This window comes from Schistocerca americana, chromosome 3 (assembly GCF_021461395.2).
Source record: "Schistocerca americana isolate TAMUIC-IGC-003095 chromosome 3, iqSchAmer2.1, whole genome shotgun sequence".
Classification (NCBI taxonomy): Eukaryota; Metazoa; Arthropoda; class Insecta; order Orthoptera; family Acrididae; genus Schistocerca; species Schistocerca americana.
Genome location: NC_060121.1, coordinates 516,706,040 through 516,730,755, shown reverse-complemented (window position 1 = coordinate 516,730,755; position 24,716 = coordinate 516,706,040). Strand labels below are relative to the sequence as shown.

The 24,716-nt window shown below is 42.6% G+C and overlaps 1 protein-coding gene across 4 annotated transcripts in view; it reads right to left on the bottom strand.

The window, feature by feature from the left end:
- Positions 1-24,346, bottom strand: part of LOC124605728 (ninjurin-2-like) — a 144,978-nt gene extending 120,632 nt beyond the window's left edge. For all 4 annotated transcript variants that reach the window (XM_047137601.1, XM_047137603.1, XM_047137602.1 and 1 more), the window contains exon 1: positions 24,242-24,346. In XM_047137601.1, coding sequence (XP_046993557.1) covers positions 24,242-24,283 — 42 coding nt within the window. In that variant the 5' untranslated portion in view covers positions 24,284-24,346. The remainder of the gene's footprint in view (positions 1-24,241) is intronic.
- Between the last annotated feature and the right edge of the window lie 370 nt (positions 24,347-24,716).

Here is a 24,716-nt window from a genome sequence, read left to right as displayed (position 1 = left end):
CCACCTGCGCTAGATATATACACGCATGCTCATAAATTAAGGATAATGCTGATACATGGCGAAACAACGCTCTGTTGGGCGGGGTTAAATCACCTCGGGGTATGACTGTGCGGTGCATTTGATCTGCGGTCGTCGTACGGTGGCGCTGGCAGCAGCCCACATACGCAGAGGTGTGTTGGTGCATGTCAGAATACGGTGCAGCTGCTGGGGTAAGTGCGTAGACGTTTTCAGACGTGCTAATGGTGACTGTGTGTTGAAAATGGCTCAAAGAACACATATTGATGACGCTATGAGGGGTAGAATACCAGGGCGATTGGAGGCTGGTCAAACACAGCACGGGCCCTCCGTGTGCCACAAAGTGTGATCTCAAGATTATGGCAACGATTCCAGCAGACAGAAAACGTGTCCAGGCGCTACAGTACGGGACGTCCACAGAGTATAACACCACAACAAGACCGATGTATCACCATCAGTGTCTTCAGACGGCCACGGATTACTGCAGGTAGCCTTGCTCGGTACCTTACCGCAGCCACTGGAACGGTTGTCTCCAGACACACAGTCTACAGACGACTAAACAGACATGGTTTATTCGCCCAGAGACCTGCTAAGTGCATTCCACTGACCCCTGGTCACAGGAGATCCCATAAAGCCCGGTGTCAAGAACACAGTACATGGTCATTGGAACAGTGACGCCAGGTTATGTTCACAGACGAGTCCGGGTACAGTCTGAACAGTGATTGTTGCCGAGTTTTCATCTGGCGTGAACCAGGAACCAGATACCAACTCCTTAATGTCCTCGAAAAGGACCTGTATGGAGGTCGTGGTTTGATGGTGTGGGGTGGGATTATGGTTGGTGCACGTACACCCCTACATGTCTTTGACAGACGAACTATAACAGGTCAGGTGTATCGGGACGTCATTTTGCATCAGTATGTCCGTCTTTTCAGGGGTGCAGTGGGTCCCACCTTCCTCCTGATGGAAGAAGATATAAGGAGAATGGAGTGGCCTGTCTGTTCTCCAGACCTAAATCCCATCGAGCACGTTTGGGATGCTCTCGCTCGATGTATCGCTGCACGTCTTCAAACCCCTAGGACTCTTCAGGAGTTCCGACAGGCACTCGTGCAAGAATGGGACGCTATACCCCAGCAGCTGCTCGACCAACTAATCCAGAGTATGCCAACGCGTTGTGCGCCATGTGTACGTGTGCATGGTGATCATATCCCATATTGATGTCGGGGTACATGTGCAGGAAACAGTGGCGTTTTGTAGCACGTGTGTTTCGGGACGGTTTTCTCAACTTATCACCATTACCGTGGACTTACAGATCTGTGTCGTGTGTGTTCCCTATGTGCCTATGCTATTAGCGCCAGTTTTGTGTAGTGCCACGTTGTGTGGCACCACATTCTGCAATTATCCTTAATTTATGAGCATGAGTGTAGATTGAGGAGCCATGGCGTGAACAGTCGGGTCAAGTAGCCCCACAGATTCTCGACTGGGTTTAAATCTGGGGAGTGTTTGATCAGGGGAGTGATCACGTATACAGGGTGATCAGGGAGATTCACGAAGATATGCAAATATTTTAATATGTTATTCTATAAGCAAAAGTAAAGAAAAAGGTTCATATAAACGTAGGTCCGCAAAAGTTTGGTTACGGAGTTACGGCTAATAAAATATTTTACTGAAATTTAGCAACTTCGCTAATATGAAGTCATCGCAAAACCGTACGAGGTTAAATTAAAGCACGATTTCCATTTATTTTGTTGTTATTGGTCTGGGGTAACTAATAAAACATGTCCCAGAAGCGTATCTGCAAAGGTTTTCTGAACATCTAGAGAAGCAAAGGTGTAATTTCCTAAAATTTTCAATTTATGAACTGCTTGGCCCAATTTGTTTTTTAAATTCCATACAGTTGCACAAAGTTTTCAACAGAAGTTGTAGAGAATTTAATTTTGGAAAAATGATGGTAATAACGTTAACTGAAACTGTATAAATATGTCAGACAATCTCCTTTTATTAATATTATACGACACAGAATTCATGTTAAACCGGGAAAAAAGCTCAGTGTTAAGGAAGTTGCACAATATAGATACAATTTCACAATACATTCAGAATAAATGTTCAAAAATGTCCCCACCTAGTTCAATGCATTTAGCTGCACGTGTGTGGCCAGGTTTTGTTGTTCATTTCAGTTTCACAGGATTGTTCTTGATTTCTTCTTTGCTTCTCTGGATGTTCTCGAATACTGCAGCAGGTACACATGGGGGACATGTTTTATTAGATTCACCAGACCAATAACAACAAAATAAATGGAAATCGTGCTTTACTTTAACCTCGTACGCTTTGGCCATGGCTTCATATTAGTGAAGTTGCTAAATTTCATGCAAAATCTTTTATTAGCCGTAACTCCGTAACTAAACTTTTGCCGACCTACGTTTAATTGAAATGTTTTCTTTAGTATTACTTGTAGAATAACATATTAAAATCTTTGCATATCTTCGTGAATCACCCTGTATACACTGCGAACTGTGTGACACGTTACATTGTCCTGCTGGTGGATGCTAACGTCCAGAGGATAAAACGAGCTGAATGTAGAGGTGGATATAGTCCCCAAGGATAAATGCATATTTATTGTGATCCATTTTGCCTTCCGGAAAGACCAGGTGACCCAGGCAATACCACAAGAACATTCCCCAGATCATAACGATTACTCTTCCGGCCTGGATCAGTACGACGATTGTCGCAGGGTGTTTTCTTTTAGTCCAATGGAGCATAAAACGTGATTCATCTGAAAAGGCCACCTGTTGCTACCCGGTTGACGTCCAGCTGGGATACCGGCGTGCAAATTCCAGGCTTCGTCGCCGATGAACAGCAGACAGCATGGCTGCCTGAGCCAGGTCCCTCCTGCAGAGGCCCAAAACCGCAACATTCGTTGAGCGATCATTGAGGAGACAAAAAGGAAAATCTATCTGTCGACCAAGAATAGCTCCAATGCTGCTGATTTAGCTAAATACATGGAATACTGTAAAATATTAAAAAAAGTAATTCAGACATCTAAACAAATGCACTATGAGAAGAAGATAGCAATGTCAGGGAACAAAATAAAAACAATATGGGATATAGTGAAAGAGGAGACAGGTAGAACCAGAAAGGAACAGGAGCAAATAGCACTAATGGTAGATGACACATTAGTAACCGATGGGCATAGTGTGGCAAATCTATTTAACAAGTACTTTATATCCGTTACTGATAGAATGGGATTGTCAGGATCAGTAAATATATCTGAAACTAGCCTTTACAAATAGCTTCAGTTACATGAATATGTCACTCACTTCACCAAAAGAAATAATTTCCATAACAAAATCTTTAAAAACAAAGAACTCTAGTGATTATGATGAAATATCAACAAAGTTAATTAAGACATGTTCTTGTGAGTTTAGTACAATTTTAAGTTGCTTGTGTAACCAGTCAATTATAACTGGGACATTTCCTGATTGGCTAAAATATGCAGATGTTAAGCCTCTATTCAAGAAAGGGGATAAAGAGATACCATCAAACTACTGACCGATTTCACTTTTGCCAGCATTCTCAAAAATTTTAGAAAAAGTAATGTACAGGCAGTTTCTCAACCATCTGACCACAAATAACATATTATCAAGAACACAGTTTGGATTTCTGAAGGGTTCTGATATCGAGAAGTCTATTTACACCTACAGTGAAAATGTACTTAATTCAGTAAATAACAAGTTACAAGCAGCAGGTATTTTCTGTGATTTGTCAAAGGCATTCGATTGTGTGAACCACAACATCCTTGTAAATAAATTAGAATTCTATGGTGTCACAGGCAGTGCTGCAAAATGGTTCAAGTCATACCTCACTAACAGGAAACAAAGGGTGTCAGTGCAAGGGACAAGTGAATTAAGTCATCAGTCATCATCAGAATGGGAAGAAATTACATGTGGTGTCCCACAAGGATCCATCTTAGGGCCATTGCTTTTTCCTGTGTATATTAATGATGTCTCATCAGTTACACTGCCAGAAGCTGAGTTCGTTTTGTTTTCAGATGACACAAGTATTGAAATAAATAGCATGTCGAGTGCAGTTCTAGAAAGATCTGCTAATGATATTTTCATGGATATTAGTAAATGGTTTAAAGCCAACTCACTGACATTAAACTTCGAAAAAACTCACTATATGCAATTCAGAACCTGTAACAGGTTTCCACCCAGCATATACATAAAGTATGAAGAAGAGCAGATAGAGGTTGACAGTCTTAAATTCCTGGGATTACAACTTGATAATAAATTCAGTTGGGAGGAGCACACCACAGAACTGCAGAAACGCCTTAACAAATCTGTATTTGCAATTCGAGTGTTAGCAGACATAGGCGACATAAAAATGAAAAAGCTTGCATACTTTGCCTACTTTCGTTCCATAATGACATATGGTATAATATTTTGGGGTAACTCAAGTCAAACAAAAGTTTTCAAGGTCCAAAAGCGTGTAATACGTATTATTTGTGGAGTAAATTCACGCACGTCCTGTAGAAACCTCTTCAAAGAACTGGGTATACTAACTACTGCCTCTCAGTATATTTACTCCTTAATGAAATTTGTCCTAAATAATATATCTCTTTTTCCAACAAACAGCTCAGTTAACACATACAATACCAGGAAAAAAGGTGATCTGCACAAGGACTTAAAAGCACTTACTTCAGTTCAAACAGGGGTCCACTACTCAGGAACACTCATCTTCAATAATTTGCCAGCAAACATAAAAAATTTAGTTACAAATGAAGATCAGTTTAAAAGGAGCCTGAAAGACTTACTAGTGGCCAACTCCTTCTACTCCATTGACGAATTTTGTAATAGAAGCAAATGATGTATTGTATATATTCATACTATTAGTATTGTTATTTCAGCTTAAAAAAAATAATTGACATGTTCCACATCCACGAGGATCTGCTCAGCATGGATCTATGGAACGACAAAACAATCTAATCTAATCTACGGCGTTGATAGTCTCTTGATTCGTCTGGTCGGTCAGCTGCCCAACAGTTGCACGTCTATTCGCCCGTACGCTTCTCCGCAGCCGTCGTTTGCCCTCGTCGTCTACACTACTGGCCATTAAAATTGCTACACCACGAAGATGACGTGCTACAGACGAGAAATTTAACCGACAGGAAGAAGATGCTGTGATATGCAAATGATTAGCTTTTTAGAACATTCACAAAAGGTTGGCGCCGGTGGCGACACCTACAACGTGCTGACATGAGGAAAGTTTTCAACCGATTTCTCATACACAAACAGCAATTGAACGGCGTTGCCTGGTGAAACGTTGTTGTGATGCCTCATGTAAGGAGGAGGAATGCGTACCATCGCGTTTCCGACTTTGATAAAGGTCGGATTGTAGCCTATCGCGATTGCGGTTTATCGTATCGCGACATTGCTGCTCGCGTTGGTCGAGATCCAATGACTGTTAGCAGAATATGGAATCGGTGGGTTCAGGGGGGTAATACGGAACGCCATGCTAGATCCCAACGGCCTCTTATCACTAGCAGTCGAGATGACAGGCATCTTATCCGCATGGCTGTAACGTATCGTGCAGCCACGTCTCGATCCCTCAGTCAACAGATGGGGGCGTTTGCAAGACAACAACAATCTGCACGAACAGTTCGGCGACGTTTGCAGCAGCATGGACTATGGGCTCTGAGACAATGGCTGCGGTTACCCTTCACGCTGCATCACAGACAGGAGCGCCTGCGATGGTGTACTCAACGAGAAACCTGGGTGCACGATTGGCAAAACGTCATTTTTTCGGATGAATCCAGGTTCTGTTTACAGCATCATGATGGCCGCATCCGTGTTCGGCGACATCGCGGTGAACGCACATTGGAAGCGTGTATTCGTCATCGCCATACTGGCGTATCACCCGGCGTGATGGTATGGGATGCCATTGGTTACACGTCTCGGTCACCTCTTGTTCGCATTGACGGCACTTTGAACAATGGACGTTACATTTCAGATGTGTTACGACTCGTGGCTCTACACTTCATTCGATCCCTGCGAAACCCTCCATTTCAGGAGGATAATGCACGACCGCATGTTGCAGGTCGTGTACGGGCCTCTCTGGCTCGTTACAATACGCCAGTCACTACTCTTGACGAACTGTGGTATCGTGTTGAAGCTGAATGCGCAGCTGTACCTGTACACGCCATCCAAGCTCTGTTTGACTCAATGCCCAGGCGTATCAAGGCCGTTATTACGGCAAGTGGTGTTTGTTCTGGGTACTGATTTCCCAGGATCTATGCACCCAAATTGCGTGAAAGTGTAATCACATGTCAGTTCTAGTATAATATATTTTTCCAATGAATACCTGTATTTCTTCTTGATGTAGCAATTTTAATGGCCAGTAGTGTATTACCGTGGTGGATTGCAGCTGCCTCGGCGTCTATTTTGGATAGCGCTGTTTTGTCATGCACGGTATACTTTAACACGGCAGCACATGTACAATTTACAAATTTAGACGTTTCGTTTCCGCAATAGAACAATGGCGGTACGACGACGACTGCACTATTTTCCGCGGCTCTCGGACATGCTTTATATACCCTCCACTGTTAGAGCTGCCACTTACCGTCTATGAGTGGTTATTGCACGTTGAAGTCGAACGTGTTCACATTAATCAGACTGGACCGTGTAGGTTTCTCAGAACACTTCTTTGAACAACCCCACTCGCATATTCAAGCTGTCTGTTAGTGATATGTATGTACCGCTGCTTCAAGGTTATCTGGATTTCTGTAATAGTTACTGTACTTTTTCGCTGGTGTATTTTGTCTCCACGCTTCCAACATCTGTACGTATTACAAATTCAAGCAAGTGGGCCATTTTTCTGTCTGAACGTTAGGGGCAATCTCAGGAACTACTCTACCGATTCCAATATGGTTTACACTAAAAGACAAGTCGGTTCACAAGGAAGGTTTGTGTGTATAATTTATTACTGCTGCGCCAGACAAGTCGTCCGGCCGTAGAGAATACTTCGTGCTGCACATGCGTAGACGGGGCTGGCCGCCACTCTTGAATATCTTTATATCATATGAAAAATAGAGCGTGAGGGCTTGGTGCAATGAGGATACCTTTCAGTATACAACTGTACCGCTGCTCTAAAAGTTTGGCCATGTTCGTTCGCCATAAGCAAAAATCATATGCATTTCAACGACTGTCGTAGACACTGTGGAAGTTTGAGTACTTGCATGACTGAGTTTCCTGATCGCTGCAACAGCCATGAAGCGCACAGGGAAACTCAAGAACGGTTACGTGTTTGCACACATTTTGCACAATAAGGCATACCATTATGGGACCTTGTAATCTCCCCCCTCCTTCCTAATTCCATATATTGTCCACATTAGTCTTTTACGAAGATTTGAGAGGAACAAAGATTGCAATACATTTTCTAGTTTACTTTGCTCGTCTTGTAGAGTTGGCTCCAGTTTTTCTTGTTTATGGCTCTGATTTTTGAAGCTGAAAATGACACATTTTATGTGCCTGCGGTTGAATTGATCTAAATAAATTTGGATATTGTTATTGCAGATTTTTTTGTTTTTACGTAAATATATTATTTCAGATTTTAGCATATCACATTAACAAAGCCGAAATCACGTTGTTCGCACAAAATACAAAAATACGTCCGATCATATCAGAGGCATGCTTACAACTCTCACATTCTCCGGAAATAACCATATTCCAAAGGACTTCCAATTTTTCGTAACAAATGAATTTCTACTAGGTTCTGTTACAGTTTTACTTTAGATTAATATTTCATAAATGAATCCAGAAATAAACATAGTAACCAGCATAGTATTGCATAATTAATAAGAGAAATTTTATGTGTGTCAGTAGTTCGTAATTTCAGATGTTTCTAAAAAAAAAAACAATTTTAACTGTACATTCAGAACTAGTACTTATCGAATATAACATCGAGACTAAAACATTTTATAAAGTAATTCATTTTATAACTTTTAACTTGCAATATAACGTATTGGGTACAAAATTATATGAAAGGTTTCAGAAAAGCAACTGAGATGATACTGACCTGTCCAAAATTCGAAAAATAATAATGGTATCGACAACTACTGTTGAGGAAAAGTAATGCTAGAGGAGGTTCAAATGGCTCTGAGCACTATGGGACTTAACATCTATGGTCATCAGTCCCCAAGAACTCAGAACTACTTAAACCTAACTAACCTAAGGACAGCACACAACACCCAGTCATCACGAGGCAGAGAAAATCCCTGACCCCGCCGGGAATCGAACTACTAGAGGAGGATGTCCCGTTACAACCTCTACTCGTGGTGCAGTGGTTCGTGGTGCCGTTGTCACATCAGCATTTGATCAAGTTCTACGATTGTTATGTCACTAAAATCCTCTTTGAAGTCTCATTTTAATGTGTTCAAAACAAGCATATAGTTCCACTTTAAAAAAAAAGTTGATGTCGTCATTCGGCAGCTGTAACGTTAATAATAATTTGAATAAAGTTTTTAATATAACACGTTTTTAAATCGGACTAAAAAGTATAAAATAATTTTCCCTAGCCCCATAGAGATTCCTAACCCCACACTGATAGTCCTGAAACTCTGTACTTGTGAATTTTTAACAGCTATGACAAGACCTGTAAAATTTAAAACGAAAAACGTGGAGCACATGCAATAGATAACTGATGCACGATTATTTTACCTAAGTTACTAACGATTTTGTGGCACCGCAAGTGCTACGGAATGTTGTGTGATTTTTATCAACGACAACTATTCTCTACACTGCTTACTATTACCGCCGCATGTACCCCATGTTTTACGTTTGAGATTTTACAAGTCTCGTCGTAGATATAAAAAATTCACAAGCAAAAATTTTTCAGGACAGTCTGTATGGGATTAGGAAACCTCCATGGAACTAGGAAAAGTTATTTTATACGTTTTAGTCACTTTTAAAAACGTGTTATGTTAACAAGTTTTTTCTTTAAATTATTATTTCTGTTTTTTAGTCTTGCAAGCCAGAAATTTTTCAATCGATTTGAAATATAATGATGAGATTACAACAGAGACATGTGGTAAACCTCACTTTTAGTTTCTGTTTACTTGACTCCACGAAGATATTGCCTCCTCCTACTTATATCTCGCGAAAAGACCGTGAAGGTAAAAATTAGAGAGAACCGAGCTCACACAGAGGCTTACTAGAGGTTTCCTACCGTGAAACATTCACAACTGAAACAGGACTCACGCCAGACAAGAAAGCGATTTAGTATTGCATTTTCATGAGGTATGTTTAATGATTCAAGGTTCTAGCTCATCGGGAACATAGTCTGAAATAAACTGCAAAATCTGTGCCGAACAGAAGTACATTGTACCCTCCGCCACACACCAGACACAAAAGCTACTTAATATTTCGTTGTCATACAGTTCAGCACTATGTTGAAAGTTTCCTGTCCGTAGTTCATCGGGAATTAGTTTAACATCAACTGCAGAATTTGTTCCGAGCAAACAGACAAAAAATCGACATAAAAAAATGTTAAAAATACTTGTGTACGGCCAGGAAACTTGCCACTTTTCCGCTATAACGTAGCGAAAGCCACACCTCGACATACTTACTTGTTCTGCGTATACTCTGCCGCATAACAATAATAATACAAGGTGAAACGCCCACAAGGCGTGGTCGGTTGTTAATGTACTTCGTACAAGCACAAGCTTCGTACAAGCTGGCATGTAAACAATTAGACTTTAAATGCCCTGTGACAGGCAGCATGGCCACCAGCATGGCCATGGTCGTGTACTCGAATGATATAGTGTTATCAGCACCTGACAGAAAATGGCTCGTTGTGGGTCTCCATTTGGTCTGCTGGCCGAGTCGTGCAATATCCATAAATGAGGGGCATTGGGATGTAACAATGGCCCGTTGTTGGACTGCATAAGAATGTGAGGGTAGGTATAATCGTAGTCGTGTTCCGGCCGAGTACATCTGACAACCACAAGGCGGGATCACCGTAATGAACACGAAGTACATCGTAACTCTTTCACATCCGCGCCTGCCATCCGAGAACAAGTAATGGACTCCGCGCAACATACTCTGTCATTCAGCACCATTGGTCCAGACTACTAACAACTGGCTAGGGAGTTAAGGTCCCACACTTAGGCTGCCGTCAGCATCAGAACACAAACAGCTTCGTTTGGAGTGGTGCCATGGTGGGGTCTATGGACTATTGGTGATAGATGATCGTGGTTGCACACTACCCAGCATGACCATCGATGGCATGTACGGCGGCGTTCTGAGCAGAGGTTTACATTCTTCCAATGTTTTAGAGAGGTACAGCGGTGTTATTCCCTGCACCATGGTGTGAAAACCCACTGGATATGAATTCAAGTTATTGTTGGCAGTGACTGAGGGAAATCTGACAGCATGAAGACCCTGCTTCCCATATGTTACCCCTCATGTGACAGTATCGTAATGCAATTTTTCAACTAGCCAGTGCTCGTCCACACATGACATATGCCTCTATGAACTGTCTACTTGGTGATGAGGTACTCCCGTGTTCAGGTCTGTCATCGATAGAACATGTCCCAGCGTCAGTATCCAGGATTTCTAGGACCAGTTACAACTGTTGTGGGGAAGCTTGCCTCAGAAAAGGATACAAGGGCTTTATGACTCCCTTCCCAACAGTATCAGTTGGGTTGGGTTGGGTTGTTTTGGAGGAAGAGACCAAACTACGAGGTCATCGGTCTCATCGGATTATGAAAGGACGGGGAAGGAAGTCGGTCGTGCCCTTTCATAAGAACCATCCTGGCATTTGCTTGGAGCGATTTAGGGAAATCACGGAAAACCTAAATCAGGATGGCTGGACGCGGAACAATATCAGTCCATACATCCAAGCCAGAAGGCATGCAGCGTCATATAGGAGAGCTCATTCTGCCAAGTCGATTCCGTAATCACATATATAACATACATACCCTCTCAAACCAAGAAGTTTCATTTTCGTTCCTCCTCCCCTTCTGAGTGATTCACATTTTTTGTTGGGCAGTGTATTTTATGTGGCCTCTTATCTGCGTCTCCACATATAGTGGGACAGCACTATTCTTTCGTAGCGTGATCGTGACCTGAGCTGACCACGTCGCGCAGAGGTGTCCATTACAGCAGCGTCTGGGCGGATCTCCCATCGACCCGTTCTGGGAAGGCGTTGCGTGTCGAATACAGTTATTGAACAAACAGCTGCCGCGGTGTCAAGGCAGCGCTCTGGCCCAATGGGAGTGCATTCCAAGAGACGAAAATCTTCCGTTAAAGATCACTGGCCGTAGCCATTCACTGAGCAATATAACTTGTCTAGTTAGCAGCACTAGCATGCACGACTTCGTTAAGATGACTAGCTGTAACTCGGAAATAACAGAACGAATGTGGTTCAGAAAAGAGGATAACAGAAAATTGTGAGAACTACCTGTTTCTGAATCAAAGTGACATATACAGATAATTGTGGGATTGGTAATCTGGCCTCCATTGTCACTGTATTAATTGTCACTGCATTTACTGTTCTCTTCCATGTAGTTTTAAGTACGATATACTCGTATGACGGATTTTTTACGATTTGTGAGAGGGCTTGATAGTGAATCTACATGTACATCTTCATGGATACTCTGCAAATCACACTTAAGTGCCTGGAAGAGCGTTCACCGAACCAGCTTCACACTAATTCTCTATTATTCCACTCTCGAACAGAGCCAGGAAAAATCGAAACCTGTATCTTTCCGTGCGAGCTCTGACTTCTCTTATTTTATTACGATGATCGTTTCTCCCTATGTAGGTCGGCCTCAAAAAAATATTTTCGCATTCAGAGGAGAGTACAAAACGTGCTACTCTTTGAACTTTCTCGATGTACTCCGTTAATCATATCTGGTAAGGAACCACACCGCGCAACAGTACTCCAAAAGAGGACAGACAAGCGTAGTGTAGGCAGTTTCTTTAGTAGATCTTTACATCTTCTAAGTGTTCTGACAATAAATCACAGTCTTTCGCTCCCCTTCCCCACAGTATTTTCTACGTGTTCTTTCCAATTTTAAGTCATTCTTAATTTAATACCTAGGTATTTAATTGAATTTACGATCTTTAGATTTGATGGATTTATCGTGTAACCGAAGTTTAATAGATTGCTTTTAGCATACATGTGGATCACTTTTTCGTTACTTATGATCAATTACCGATTTTCGCACCATACAGATACTTATCTAGTAAAAATGTTTATTAGAACCCCTTGACCTAGGCTGCACCGCCTTTGAAAACGTCTTCTTCGGAAGGATCAATGATTGGCAGTGGTTACATAATGTTGCCCGTATAACCAACGTCAGTCATTGATCCGAAGAAGACGTTTTCAAAGACTTGAAACCTAGGTCAAGGGATTTGAATGAACCTTTTTACTATAGCAACTGATTTGACTGTTTGTGAGCTTTTTCTCCGAATAAAAATATAAAACTACACTGAGTTTCTCTCCTTCCCTCTTCTCTCTTCGGGCCAGTACGGTACATATTTCGCTTTCCGCCACAAATAACCGTTTCATGACCTGCAGCACCTTGCAGGTTCATCTTCAAACGCGTTAGTTTCTACATAACGCACCAGATCTATTAATATCTCGCAGAGAAGTGCCGGTTGTCAAGGTGTCACAGACATCTCACGAACTGCGCGCAACCATTCTCACAATGTTTTGTGCTTAGCAGTGCAGCGTATGATTCCATTTCACCGTGTCTAAACTGTCGTACATCAGATTAATAACTCATTGTCATTCTTACTGAGGAAGATAAGCGCAGGTATTAATAACAGCAGGCTATCGGCCAAACAATGTCTCTAACCCATAGAATTAGCTGAAAAGGCGTAATCAGAAGATGTGACGCACTTAACAGATTTACAGTCTGTAAGTAGCTTTATGCATCCTATCTCGATTCTCATCGGTTATCGTGAGATACGGTTCAGGGTCACGGATTTTGACAGGTGCTTTGTCCACATGATGGTTGTTATCGACTGTGTGAAAAGATCTTTAATCATTCGCGTCGACAAAAAAAGTAATGTGAAGCCATTGCAAGTGATGACTTCCGGAGGAGATTGCCCTTTCGAAACAAGGTATGAAAGATAGCTGCGTCGTTGCTTCCGAATTGCCGTGAACTGTAAAGGCTCAGATTGAGTCCATTGGATCGCCTTTGTCTGGGAAGAAAAAAATGGTTCAAATGGCTCTGAGCACTATGGGGCTTAACTTCTGAGGTCATCAGTCCCCTAGAACTTAGAACTACTTAAACCTAACTAACCTAAGGACATCACACACATCCATGCCCGAGGCAGGATTCGAACCTGCGACCGTAGCGGTCGTGCGGTTCCAGACTGTAGCGCCTAGAACCGCTCGGCCACTATGGCCGGCTGTCTGGGAAGAGAATAGATAAATAAAATAGCTGTGAAGGTCACACAATGCATTTGATACAGCTACACTTCTGTCGTAGGACATTAAGAACTCATTGGACACACAATTCAAAGATCATTTGTTTATTTACTGCTACGCATTGGCAGGAAAAGTGAGGTATGTAGAATAGTCGTGTAGCCAGATGGCCTCACTACAGGATGTTTTAAATCCGTTTTGACAATATCTTCAAACTTAATAGAGGGTAGTTTCCATTAAGACTGATGTGTGGAGACCGCATGTTCATAAACTTTTACGCTCCGGTTGAAGATTGAAATTACAATAATTTTCTCCACACACATAACTACTGTAGTCTTCTCTGATTTCATCGAGCTGGGATACTTGCAGTCGATGGTTGTATGTTTCGTTGTGGAGTAATTCTTACTATAGATTTTATCGGGCGTAAGAGATGGACTAAGATGCGTCCTTGAAGCCCCTTTTGTACTCTCTGCTTAGGTATTAGCATTAGCAATCCTGTCATCCATTTTTGTGTACATGTCTCTGTAAACCCCCTTGGTGTTGGTAACATACAGGGTGTTTCCGTAAGAACGTGTAGAAATTTAACACGACACAGAGGTCGGAGAAGCCAGGTTAAGAAGGTAACAGGAATTAAATCATATCACTGTGTACTTGTTTATTTACATTAGTTAACTGTCCGCCCCGATAGCTGAGTGGTCAGCGTGACGGATTGCCGTCCTACGGGCCCGGGTTCGATTCCCTGCTGGGTCGGGGATTTTCTCCGCTCAGGGACTGGGTGTTGTCTTGTCTTCATCATCATTTCATCCCCATCCGGCGAGCAGGTCGCCCCATGTGGCGTCGAATGTAATACGACCTGCACCAAGGCGGCCGGACCTGCCCCGTAAGGGGCCTCCCGGCCAATGACGCCAAACGCTCATTTCCATTTCCATTAGTTAACTGCAAATACCATCACTGACACAATGAACTTATCATTTGTATTGTATCTTACAAAATGTGCTGAAACTGACGGCCATCAACCTCAAAGCAAGCATGACATCGGCGAACAAGATTCTGATGCACCCTGACAAATATCCCTGATGTGTTTCGAATCACACCACAGGCAGATACTATTCTGGCAACTAATTTCTTCTTAGTTTCCACTGGGGTCTCATGCGCAAGTATTTTTAGATATCCCAATAGGAAATAATCATGGGGATTCAGGTCAGGTGACCTCTCAGGCCATGGAATAGGACCTCCCCTTGCAATCCAGAGACCAGGAAGTACTGTACCGGTACTGCTCCATCATGTTTTACTGTTCGTCTCTGAATAGCACTGAGTAATAGGGTCTGTCGTTGGTTCATAATGCGTTCTGTCTTGGGACAATCTAAATACGATGCAACGGAGCCACCTCATGGACAAGAAAGTAAACAAAACCTGCACGTGACGTCCTGGTAATTGGACTGGTCCTCCTTGTTTTCTTACAGGAGATAAATAATGTACATGCAAATAAACAGCACGGTACGTGTAAACTTGTACGCACGTTAGTTGTAAATAAGCTGGAAAACAGTACTGCTAGACAAAGCGATAGATAAGTTTACTTCCATATCTCCTTAAGCTGGCTTCTGCGGCCCCAGGTTCTCTACCTCAGACTGTTCAGTGGAGCATTCTCTATGTCATGTTACATTTTTGCACTCTGTTACGGGAACACCCTGTATAATATGTGTATGTTTGATTGAATTGGGGGAGGGGGCCAAACAGCGAGGTCATCGGTCCCATTGGGTTAGGGAAGGATGGACAAGGGAGTCTGCCGTGCAATTTCAAAGGAACCATCCCGGGATTGGCCTCAAGCGATTTAGGGAAATCAGGGGAAACCTAAATCAGGATGGCCGGACGTGGATTTGAACAGTCGTCCTCCCGAATGCGAGTCCAGTGTGCTAATCACTGCGCCACCTCTCCTGAAAATGACTCTGTCATTGACAGCCTACATCTAGGGATTTGCATAAAGTGAGGTATCATTTTGGTTTTATTTCACTTCAGTTCAGCACTTAAAACCACTCATTCCTATTGGAATGCTACCAGAATGAATCACAAATTGAATAAAGTAAATTATTTATTCTTAAAAAAAATGTAGAGTACAAAAAATTGAATAAATATGAAGTACACAATGTCGGATTCTACTCTAAATGTAATTTCGAGATTGCCAGGATATATGTTTGTCTTTCTTTAGACCGCACCCCCCTTAAATGGACACAAAGTTGACTTATACTAGTTGACGGTGAGAAACAGAAAACCTACACCCTGACTGGCACTCTCAAAAAAAGCTCAGTGGACAAGCAAATGGAACTCAACACATTTACTGTGAGTGTTTCCCTAACCACCTAACCGGAGTGCACTTATCACCTATTGAAGTACGAACAGGAATTGTACTGTACTGCTGATGTGTTCATTGGCGCGTTGGCCTCCGTGCAGATGATGTATGTGCCATATCTGCAATTCTTTACCTACACAGTGGAGGCAGTATGCCATCAGAAAGCTCCTAGGGCTGATACGACCTCAGTACAAGACAGATCACGACTCAAGATATCTGTTTGCTCACTAGCGAGGAACAGAGATTCGACTCAAATATTCTTCCATAAAGACAGATTTCAGTGTGTATTAGGATCCACAGATAGGTAAAGAATCGTCACTCGAGTAAGCAGATGGACAACTCTGTTCACGGAGAAACCCCGCACTCTTTGCGTCGAAAGTAACACTTCTCGAAATCTAACTGCTGGATTTTCCACAGTGGCTGTCACCAGTAAAGTCACTAGGTCGATCCCTAGAGAGAAGTGCCTCTCCGCGCCAAATGCCCGCTCCCTCTAGGACACGCAGTGTCTGCATTTGCGCTCAGGTGACGAAACCCAGCAGTCAATACAAAAACATTACCTCCCACTACATTGGTCATGAATCTGCCAGCCAATCACTTGAACCTCATACTCCATTCAGAACGTTTTCTGGAAGTTTCCATTTCCCCTCCTACATCTTTATAGTACTCCACCAACCAAATACACATCTCTGTTTTATGGTGGGAAGCGTGCCTCAGCACTTTCCATGAAAAGATTTCTTGGAGGTCAGCTCGTGTCGATCTTAATACACACTAAAAGAATGTCTCTTTGCTTGTTCCGCCTCCTGACGCTCTTTTGCCAGGTATGCTATATATATATATATATATTCGTCTCACCAGAGTGCAATCTCCCACCTGCACTGAGCGCGGTACCGGAGTTCTGCTGCGGTCTCCACCATTGTAAACCGCCGCCTCCTCGCTCTGCCGTCTCTCTCGGGGCAGTTGCTGAACACTTCACCATTCTTCCTAGGCCCTATTTAGCCGATAGTGGCTTTTGAGAAACGCGTAACGCGCCTCGCCCTTTCTGTCTGTGCTCAACTCTAACACCGAGGCATGCAGCACATCAGAAATTGTTACTATGTGGTGCTGGCCAGTATCAGTCAATGAAATGATTAATAGTCCGATTGTGATCTGATGTAAATACAAATCAAAAAGAATTTATAGAATATTAGAAGGATAGTGGCAAAATCTTGCTACCTTACAGTCGTAAAACTGTGAATAAACTAGCAAGGGAACACTATGTTATTCGGTAATCTTACATTACATTGCTCGCATGCATGTTGATCATAAGAATTCAGTGCGGCGTGAATACTTGAACCACCGTGTTTGAAATTCGCAGCGTGATCCCCTTTATGCCCTCCAACCAGCCGAAATTCAGCCAAATGTGGAAGGACGCTTTTACTTGCAATTACCGCTCTCCTACGCAAACTTATGTAGCTTTCTACAAGTGGGAACAAAATTTCAAATCTGTATGCTGTTAATCTCGTGGTCGTGCGGTAGCGTTCTCGCTTCCCACGCCCGGGTTCCCGGGTTCGATTCCCGGCGGGGTCAGGGATTTTCTCTGCCTCGTGATGGCTGGGTGTTGTGTGCTGTCCTTAGGTTGGTTAGGTTTAAGTCGTTCTAAGCTCTAGGGGACTTATGACCACAGCAGTTGAGTCCCATAGTGCTCAGAGCCATTTGTATGCTGTTAATTACGAACCACTTAAATTTTTAACATGTTGCATCAGAAAACTCGGCCTCCGTTGGCAAGCTACAGATCAGGCGAACCCAGAATTCGTATGTTGCTGGGTGTTGAGTGCTACTCCTTTTGTAATTGTAATCTCTAGACGTTCGTAAGAACACGGAAATTCTAGTTTGACAACCCGGACTTCAAGCGCGGTACACATCTCTTAAGAAGTGAATATAAAAAGGTACTCATCCTCCAGACCAGCGATAACCAAATTTGTTCCACTGTGAAGCATTCTCTCACGTGCAAAATCTTCCACAGTGCACACAGTACAGGGTCCTTTTTTTCAGTACCATGTGACTATCCTGAGTTAATTTGAATGTAGTTATTGCCTAGCTTGATAGCTTGACACAATATTCGCTTCCCGGCTCATAACTATCCAGTAAAATAATTTGCGTCGAAAGATAAACGCGTGAGAAGTTACAGATGCTATTGGTACACACTAGGAGAAGGAGATCATCGAATTATTTCTGAGCTGCCAATATGGGAGAAGCTACTACTATTTAAGTGTGATTACTTAATAAACACAGCTCGCTAGTAGAGAACACAAGAAATTTTCATTGTGGTACTGTTTTTGATTCAGGCATGGACTCTAAATAAGGTCGGCGAAGGAATCGTGACACACAAGCGATTCGCGGCCCACTTTCAGTGGCCGTAACCATAGCAACCATTCAACAACAGCTATTACGACACGACTACATCGGGCGCCTCCGCGCATACCGTTTGCGGTATAGGTTATTCACACGGACGGAAGCAGCAACTCCCGTTGGTGGCTGAATACATCACGTATTTCACTGTTTATCCTTTAAGTGAACTACACACATCTGCATGTTAAAGCGACTGAAGGGGGTCGTTGATCTATGCATGTAATCTCGAACTGCATTAATAAGTTTCCCTAAAATTGCCCAAAAATTTCTTTATTTCAATTAAACTAAGACTTGCATCTCTTAGTAAAGGTCAAGTATTTGTCGTAGTGCCAGAGCGTTAAGAAACATCGGTTCGTTGTTGTGCATAGTGTGAGACGCAGTGCAATAACTTTGTGGTGTAAGGTTATTATTTGTTTGCGTATAAAATGCGAAAAACGGTTAGCCAACGAGGAAATATATTGTGTGCTCCTTTTCACCAAGATTTTATGTTTCTTTTCCATTTTCGCTCTTTTTTTGCATTTAAAAACGAAACTGATCTGTTTCTTACGCGACGAATTAACAAGCTTGCTACGACTAGCTATGTAAAAGGCATCAGAGAGGGAGCGCAACTTCGGACTGGGTGAGTGTAGATAGGTGCACGAATTACGTTAATAGAATTGTGTTACAACCACTATTTACCCGTCTTTCTGTCCAGACATAAAGAAATAAAGTAAGTACATCGAAACAAAAGTAGTGCAGATATGTCTGATGTAAAGACAACGTATTTTGATACATTTAGCAATCTTATTTGACTAAAGTTGATACCTTCTACGGAAATAAATAACAGTGTACACAAAAGTTTAGTCTCAGGATACACTGCAACCTATGAAGCATCTGAAACTAAAAATAATACAAAATTGTGGTAATAATCAATGATTAATACAAGCATCATTCAGTGAGCACCAGTTAATTGTTTGAAGTTATCTTCATGATTTTTTGGGGTGAGAGGGGGGCGAGGGGGGATTTTGATGCGCCTTTAATAAAATCTTCTCGCAGTGTTAAGACCTATGAATTGATATTAAGCGATATCTTTGACTCAATGACAGGTGGATAATATGCACATTCCCGAATTGTCTGTGAGTCATTCACATCTCCTCATGTATTAATGTATGCATTCAGTTACTTACATTTTAATGCTATGCGTCATCTGCCAAAAACACGAGCGCCATTGTTAAGGGGGACCACTTAAATGAATTGTTTACCAGCACAGCTATTAAGACGCTCGATTTAGTGTACTACCACGGATATTTAGGAGCTCTATTTAGTGTGCAATATGGTTCCACATCATTTGCAACCTTAGGGACGAAAGTAACCCTTTCAGGCATTAGTTAAGAGTCATTTCTCTATGTCTGTTATTAGAACGCCGACAGATGTAATCATAGCTGTCAGTAAGGGCGTTATCTAAGGTGTATAAGATGCGTCAATTATCTATATTTAATTTCCCGTCGTCCATCTTGTAAAAGAATAAGTTTTTGCCATTTCCCATCATATGCAGCAGGAATAGGCTAAAGTGGCACTATGTGCGCTCCAAAAGATAAAATAGCGAAAAGCATTTTAGATGTTGCATTTTTCAGTTGTAGAAAAGGAGGATCTCGGGAGAAATTCATAATGCAAACTGTTTATGCACACATGAACCACATCGGGCAGCTTCGTTCAGCACATCAAAGAAACTCTTTTAACGAAGACTGAGTCGCTAGGTAAGCTACTGGCTTATAATTTTAGTTTACTGATAAATGACCGTCTTTTCTCAGGGCGCTGTGAAGCCGAACGGCTCACTGTCATAACAGTATGGGGAACAGCAGTGGACCGTGCACAGTTCGGAATAGTCAAATGTTCAAATGTGTGTGAAATCTTATGGGACTTAACTGCTAAGGTCATCAGTCCCTAAGCTTACACACTACTTAACCTAAATTATCCTAAGGACAAACACACTCACCCATGCCCGAGGGAGGACTCGAACCTCCGCCGGGACCAGCCGCACAGTTCATGACTGCAGCGCCTCAGACCGCTCGGCTAATCCCGCGCGGCGGAATAGTCAAGAATGTAGTTTGGCTGAATAAGAGTACAATTTCCCTATCAACTGTTGCAGTAGCTGTGACATGAAATGATCGTACGGAACTGTGATTAGCGTGGACGACATAGGCACGAAAAAGAAATGCCGGTGCTATAGCTACATCGCGAAGTATAAGTAAAAGGAAAAGCACCCTCCTTCATAATAACTAAAAGAAAATTAAGAGGGTGTGTTGAAAAGTAATGCCTGCGAATCTTTTATGTGAAAACTCTTAAAGCTTTTTGAACAAAATGAACTTTATTAATAGTCTACATCTGTCTACAAATTTATTTCTCAACAGACATCCCGGCAACGAAAAAAATTTCTCCCAGCGAAAGACCAGTTTGTTGATACCGTCGCTGTCGAATGCTCGGCTTTATTGATGGAACCACAGCCTCATGCCCGCTTGCATCGCTTCATCACTGTCAAAGTGAAATCCTCGAAGATGTTCTTTGAGTTCTGGAAACAGACTAAAATCGGGTGGGGCCAAGTTGGGATTGTATGGAAAAATGTCGATGGCAGTGAACCCAAGGCGTCGTATTGCTGCAGATGTCACAGCGCTCCGGTGTGGCCTGGCATCGTAATGCTGAAGAAGAGGCTGCCCCACTTGTGGACGAACTCTTCCAATTCGAAAATCAATTGCGGCACGCTTTTTCTCATACACACGCCGACGTAGTTACACACCGCAATGTTACACGCTACAACTCGGAGCTTTCTAGGGACAAGAACTGTAAATATGTAGACATAAGGAATAATGATGTAGGATGTTAATAACGTTTGTCTAATTTAAAAAGCTTTAAGACTTTTCACATAAAAATTCGGAGTCGTGACTTTCCAGCCAGTCCACCTATTCTCATAGTAAAACTGCAGTTACCAGCCACTTTTCTAGATAAACTTCTAACAAAATAGTTACGGTAACTTTCGCGAGACATGTCATTATTTCATCTCATCCATTTCCCAATAAGAATGTCGGAAAATGCACGTACAATTGCCTGTTTATATTCGAAGAGTATTAATAATACAGGGTATATAAATACATCTCTCAGAAACTTTAGAGATGTATTCTAGACTTCAAAACACGACAAAAAGTTCATATGAAAATGAGTCCGAAAATTCTTCATTAGGGGGATATGAGAGAAATTCGCTGTAATGTCTCCCGGTTGTGCAATTCACCTCAAATGTGCATTTTTACTCAATTTCTTGTTTGCAGTTGGTAGCAGCATTTGCTTTGTTCCGTTTAAATATTGTCTGTTCTGTTTTAGAAAACACCCATCACATCACAACGATATATTTGGAGCTCCAGACGTCATCCAACGAATGTGATTTATACACGATGGTGCTCCACCTCACTTTACATCGATAGTTCGCCACCATCTCGATAACATTTTTTCCTAACAGGGGGATTGGTCGAAGAGGATCCATGGCCTTCCGGATCTTCAGATTTGAGTACAGTGATTTTTTTTCCTTTAGGGACACTTAAAAACTAAGGTGTATTCAGCTCCCGCACGAAATGTCGGTGTTCTGACGGAGCGTATCCAAAATAGATTCGACCAAATACGAAACACAGCAGGAGTTTTACACAACGTGCAGAAAAGTATACAACGCAGACTCAGAGAGGATGCATGGAAGCAGGTAGTTTTTGTGCCATAAATAATAAATCGTTTCATCCTCGCAAACGAAGAATTTTCGGACCCATGTTCATATGATTTTGTAAAATGTTTTAATATAAAGACTAAATCCTCAAGGTTTCTGATATATGTTTTTATATAGTCTGTATTTACGAGGGTTGTTCGGAAAGTAAGGTCCGAACGCTCGTGAAATGAAAACAACTGCGAAAACAAAACAAAAATTTATTCTCAACACTTAGTCACACCTTCCAGCTACCTATCAAAATAGTCCCCGCTCCGACTTAAGACATTTGTCGTGGCGTTGTACAAACTTTCCAGTACCCTCGTCACAGAAAACAGCCGCTGTGCTTTCAACCAATTCCCTAAGCTAGTCTGCCTTTCGTTGGTTGTGTCAAAAAGTCTTCGTAGCCACTGGTTCATGTGAGCAGAGATGAACAACGGAGGGAGCCAATTAAGGTCTGTATTGTGGGTGATCAAACACTTCCCATCGACAACGCTGCAGGAGCGTCTTCATTGCCCTTGTAGAATGGGGCTGAAAATTGTCTTGAAGAAATAAATGCATGACATTTATGTTATGTCGGCTGCATAGCTTCAGGCGAAATCTCTCACCAGATTCACATACTTGGCGGGAGACACTGTTTGTTCTAGGCATTTCTACATGATAGTGATCACGTGCGCTCTGAACTGAAAAGAGCGAGGTGAAGCGATCGACAGACACACTAACGACACTGCCCAACATGGCTGTGAGTAGTTCCATTGGATTTTCACAGTGGTTACCATTTCGCACCTAATGGCACCTTACTTTCTGAGTGCACCTCGTACATTTGGTACTTAGTTAACTTTTCAGAGTAAGTTTAAAATTCAAAATTTTATGTTTTGTTAGCCTTAGCATAAAATAAAAAAATGCGGAACTGAGGATAAAATTTTGCTGTTAAAGCTAATTTTTACCATTTGGTAGTCTATATATGGTATGAACGTAGTCAATATACAATAGCAAGTAATTAATACATAGCCTCTAACATGACCCGTTCCACGTCATAGTGATAGAATCTTGTGAAGAAGATTCTTGGTTGGATCATGGGCGTAGTAACTTAAATGAGACTGTAAATAGACTTCAAAATTGGATGCTAGCGAATTTTACTATTTAAATCACTCACACTTCACTGTCACAGTTGCAGCCAAAATAATATTTGGACATGTAGTGACAATCAAAAGTGTAGCCTGCGAACACGTAATATTACACAGAATGAGATTTTCACTCTGCAGCGGAGTGTGCGCTGATATGAAACTTCCTGGCAGATTAAAACTGTGTGCCCGACCGAGACTCGAACTCGGGACCTTTGCCTTTCGCGGGCAAGTGCTCTACCACCTGAGCTACCGAAGCACGACTCACGCGCGGTACTCACAGCTTTACTTCTGCCAGTATCTCGTCTCCTACCTTCCAAACTTTACAGAAGCTCTCCTGCGAACCTTGCAGAACTAGCCACACTCCGCTGCAGAGTGAAAATCTCATTCTGGAAACATCCCCCAGGCTGTGGCTACGCCATGTCTCCGCTATATCCTTTCTTTCAGGAGTGCTAGTTCTGCAAGGTTCGCAGGAGAGCTTCTGTAAAGTTTGGAAGGTAGGAGACGAGATACTGGCAGAAGTAAAGCTGTGAGTACCGGGCGTGAGTCGTGCTTCGGTAGCTCAGGTGGTAGAGCACTTGCCCGCGAAAGGCAAAGGTCCCGCGTTCGAGTCTCGGTCGGGCACACAGTTTTAATCTGCCAGGAAGTTACGTAATATTACACCTTCCTGTCTATTTTAATATTCTCCATTGTCTACGAGTATTATTGTACTTTAAGACCCATCAGTTTCTTGGAAGAAAAGAAAGGGAGGAAGAAAAACCTGTTTTGTTTACAAATGAGACACAATAACGAAGGTTTCCTGATGATAAATCGATCCGCGAAAGGTACGCATGGAGAACTAAGGCGTATTTAGGCGCTACCTGATGTAGTGGTCTCACAATCAGATTGTTTTTTTTCGCACGTTTCTGCAATCTTCCTTCAGAGAGGACAATAATAATAACCGTAAAGAGTCTTACAAAGCTTTCGGTTTTCATTTGGCTTAGCCTCGCGAATCGCTCCATCTGTTGTTTTCTTAAGTACAGTAAAGTAGGTGCAGCACGTCAACGCCATGCACACACATCGCGTCGTCGAATACAAGTCTTGCTGAACGCAGCGTGTTTTCCGGCGCGTGTGACCAAGGGACAGCTGAAGCTCGGCGTGCACACCTGCTCGCGCGAATAGAGCCGCTGCTGCACGGAAAGTGCGCCAGACGTCCAAACAGCAAAGTGTTTGGCTTACCGGCGTGCCAGGTTCCGGGGCGATGGCCGCTGTGGAGGACATGGTGGCTGCCGTGGTTGCGCAGAGCCGCGCCGACGCTGACTGTCGAGCCGCGTGCGTCCAGGCCCGCTAGAAGTGTGGGGCTGGGAGGGGAGCGGAGGGGAAGGCTCGCCGCCAACGCCTCCCACTACCGCGCTTCAAGCGTCACTCACCGTTCGCTTCTGAGCCTTCCGCAACAATAGCAACTGCACCCTAGGCGACTGGTAGCCAGATCGAAGACAGTTAATACACGTTTTGAATTAAAAAACGCCGATATCTTTGAGTAAGCTCGACATTCAACCAAAACTGCCTCCTGATAAGAAGCGTAGTGAACATAAAAAATAACCTCATTTATCGTGCCAGACGAGGAAACGAACCTGGATCCCCTGTTTATAATAAGCAGTCGTCTTGCGGTATCATTCTATTTAAGACACAAAGTAATTACAGACAGCCGGCC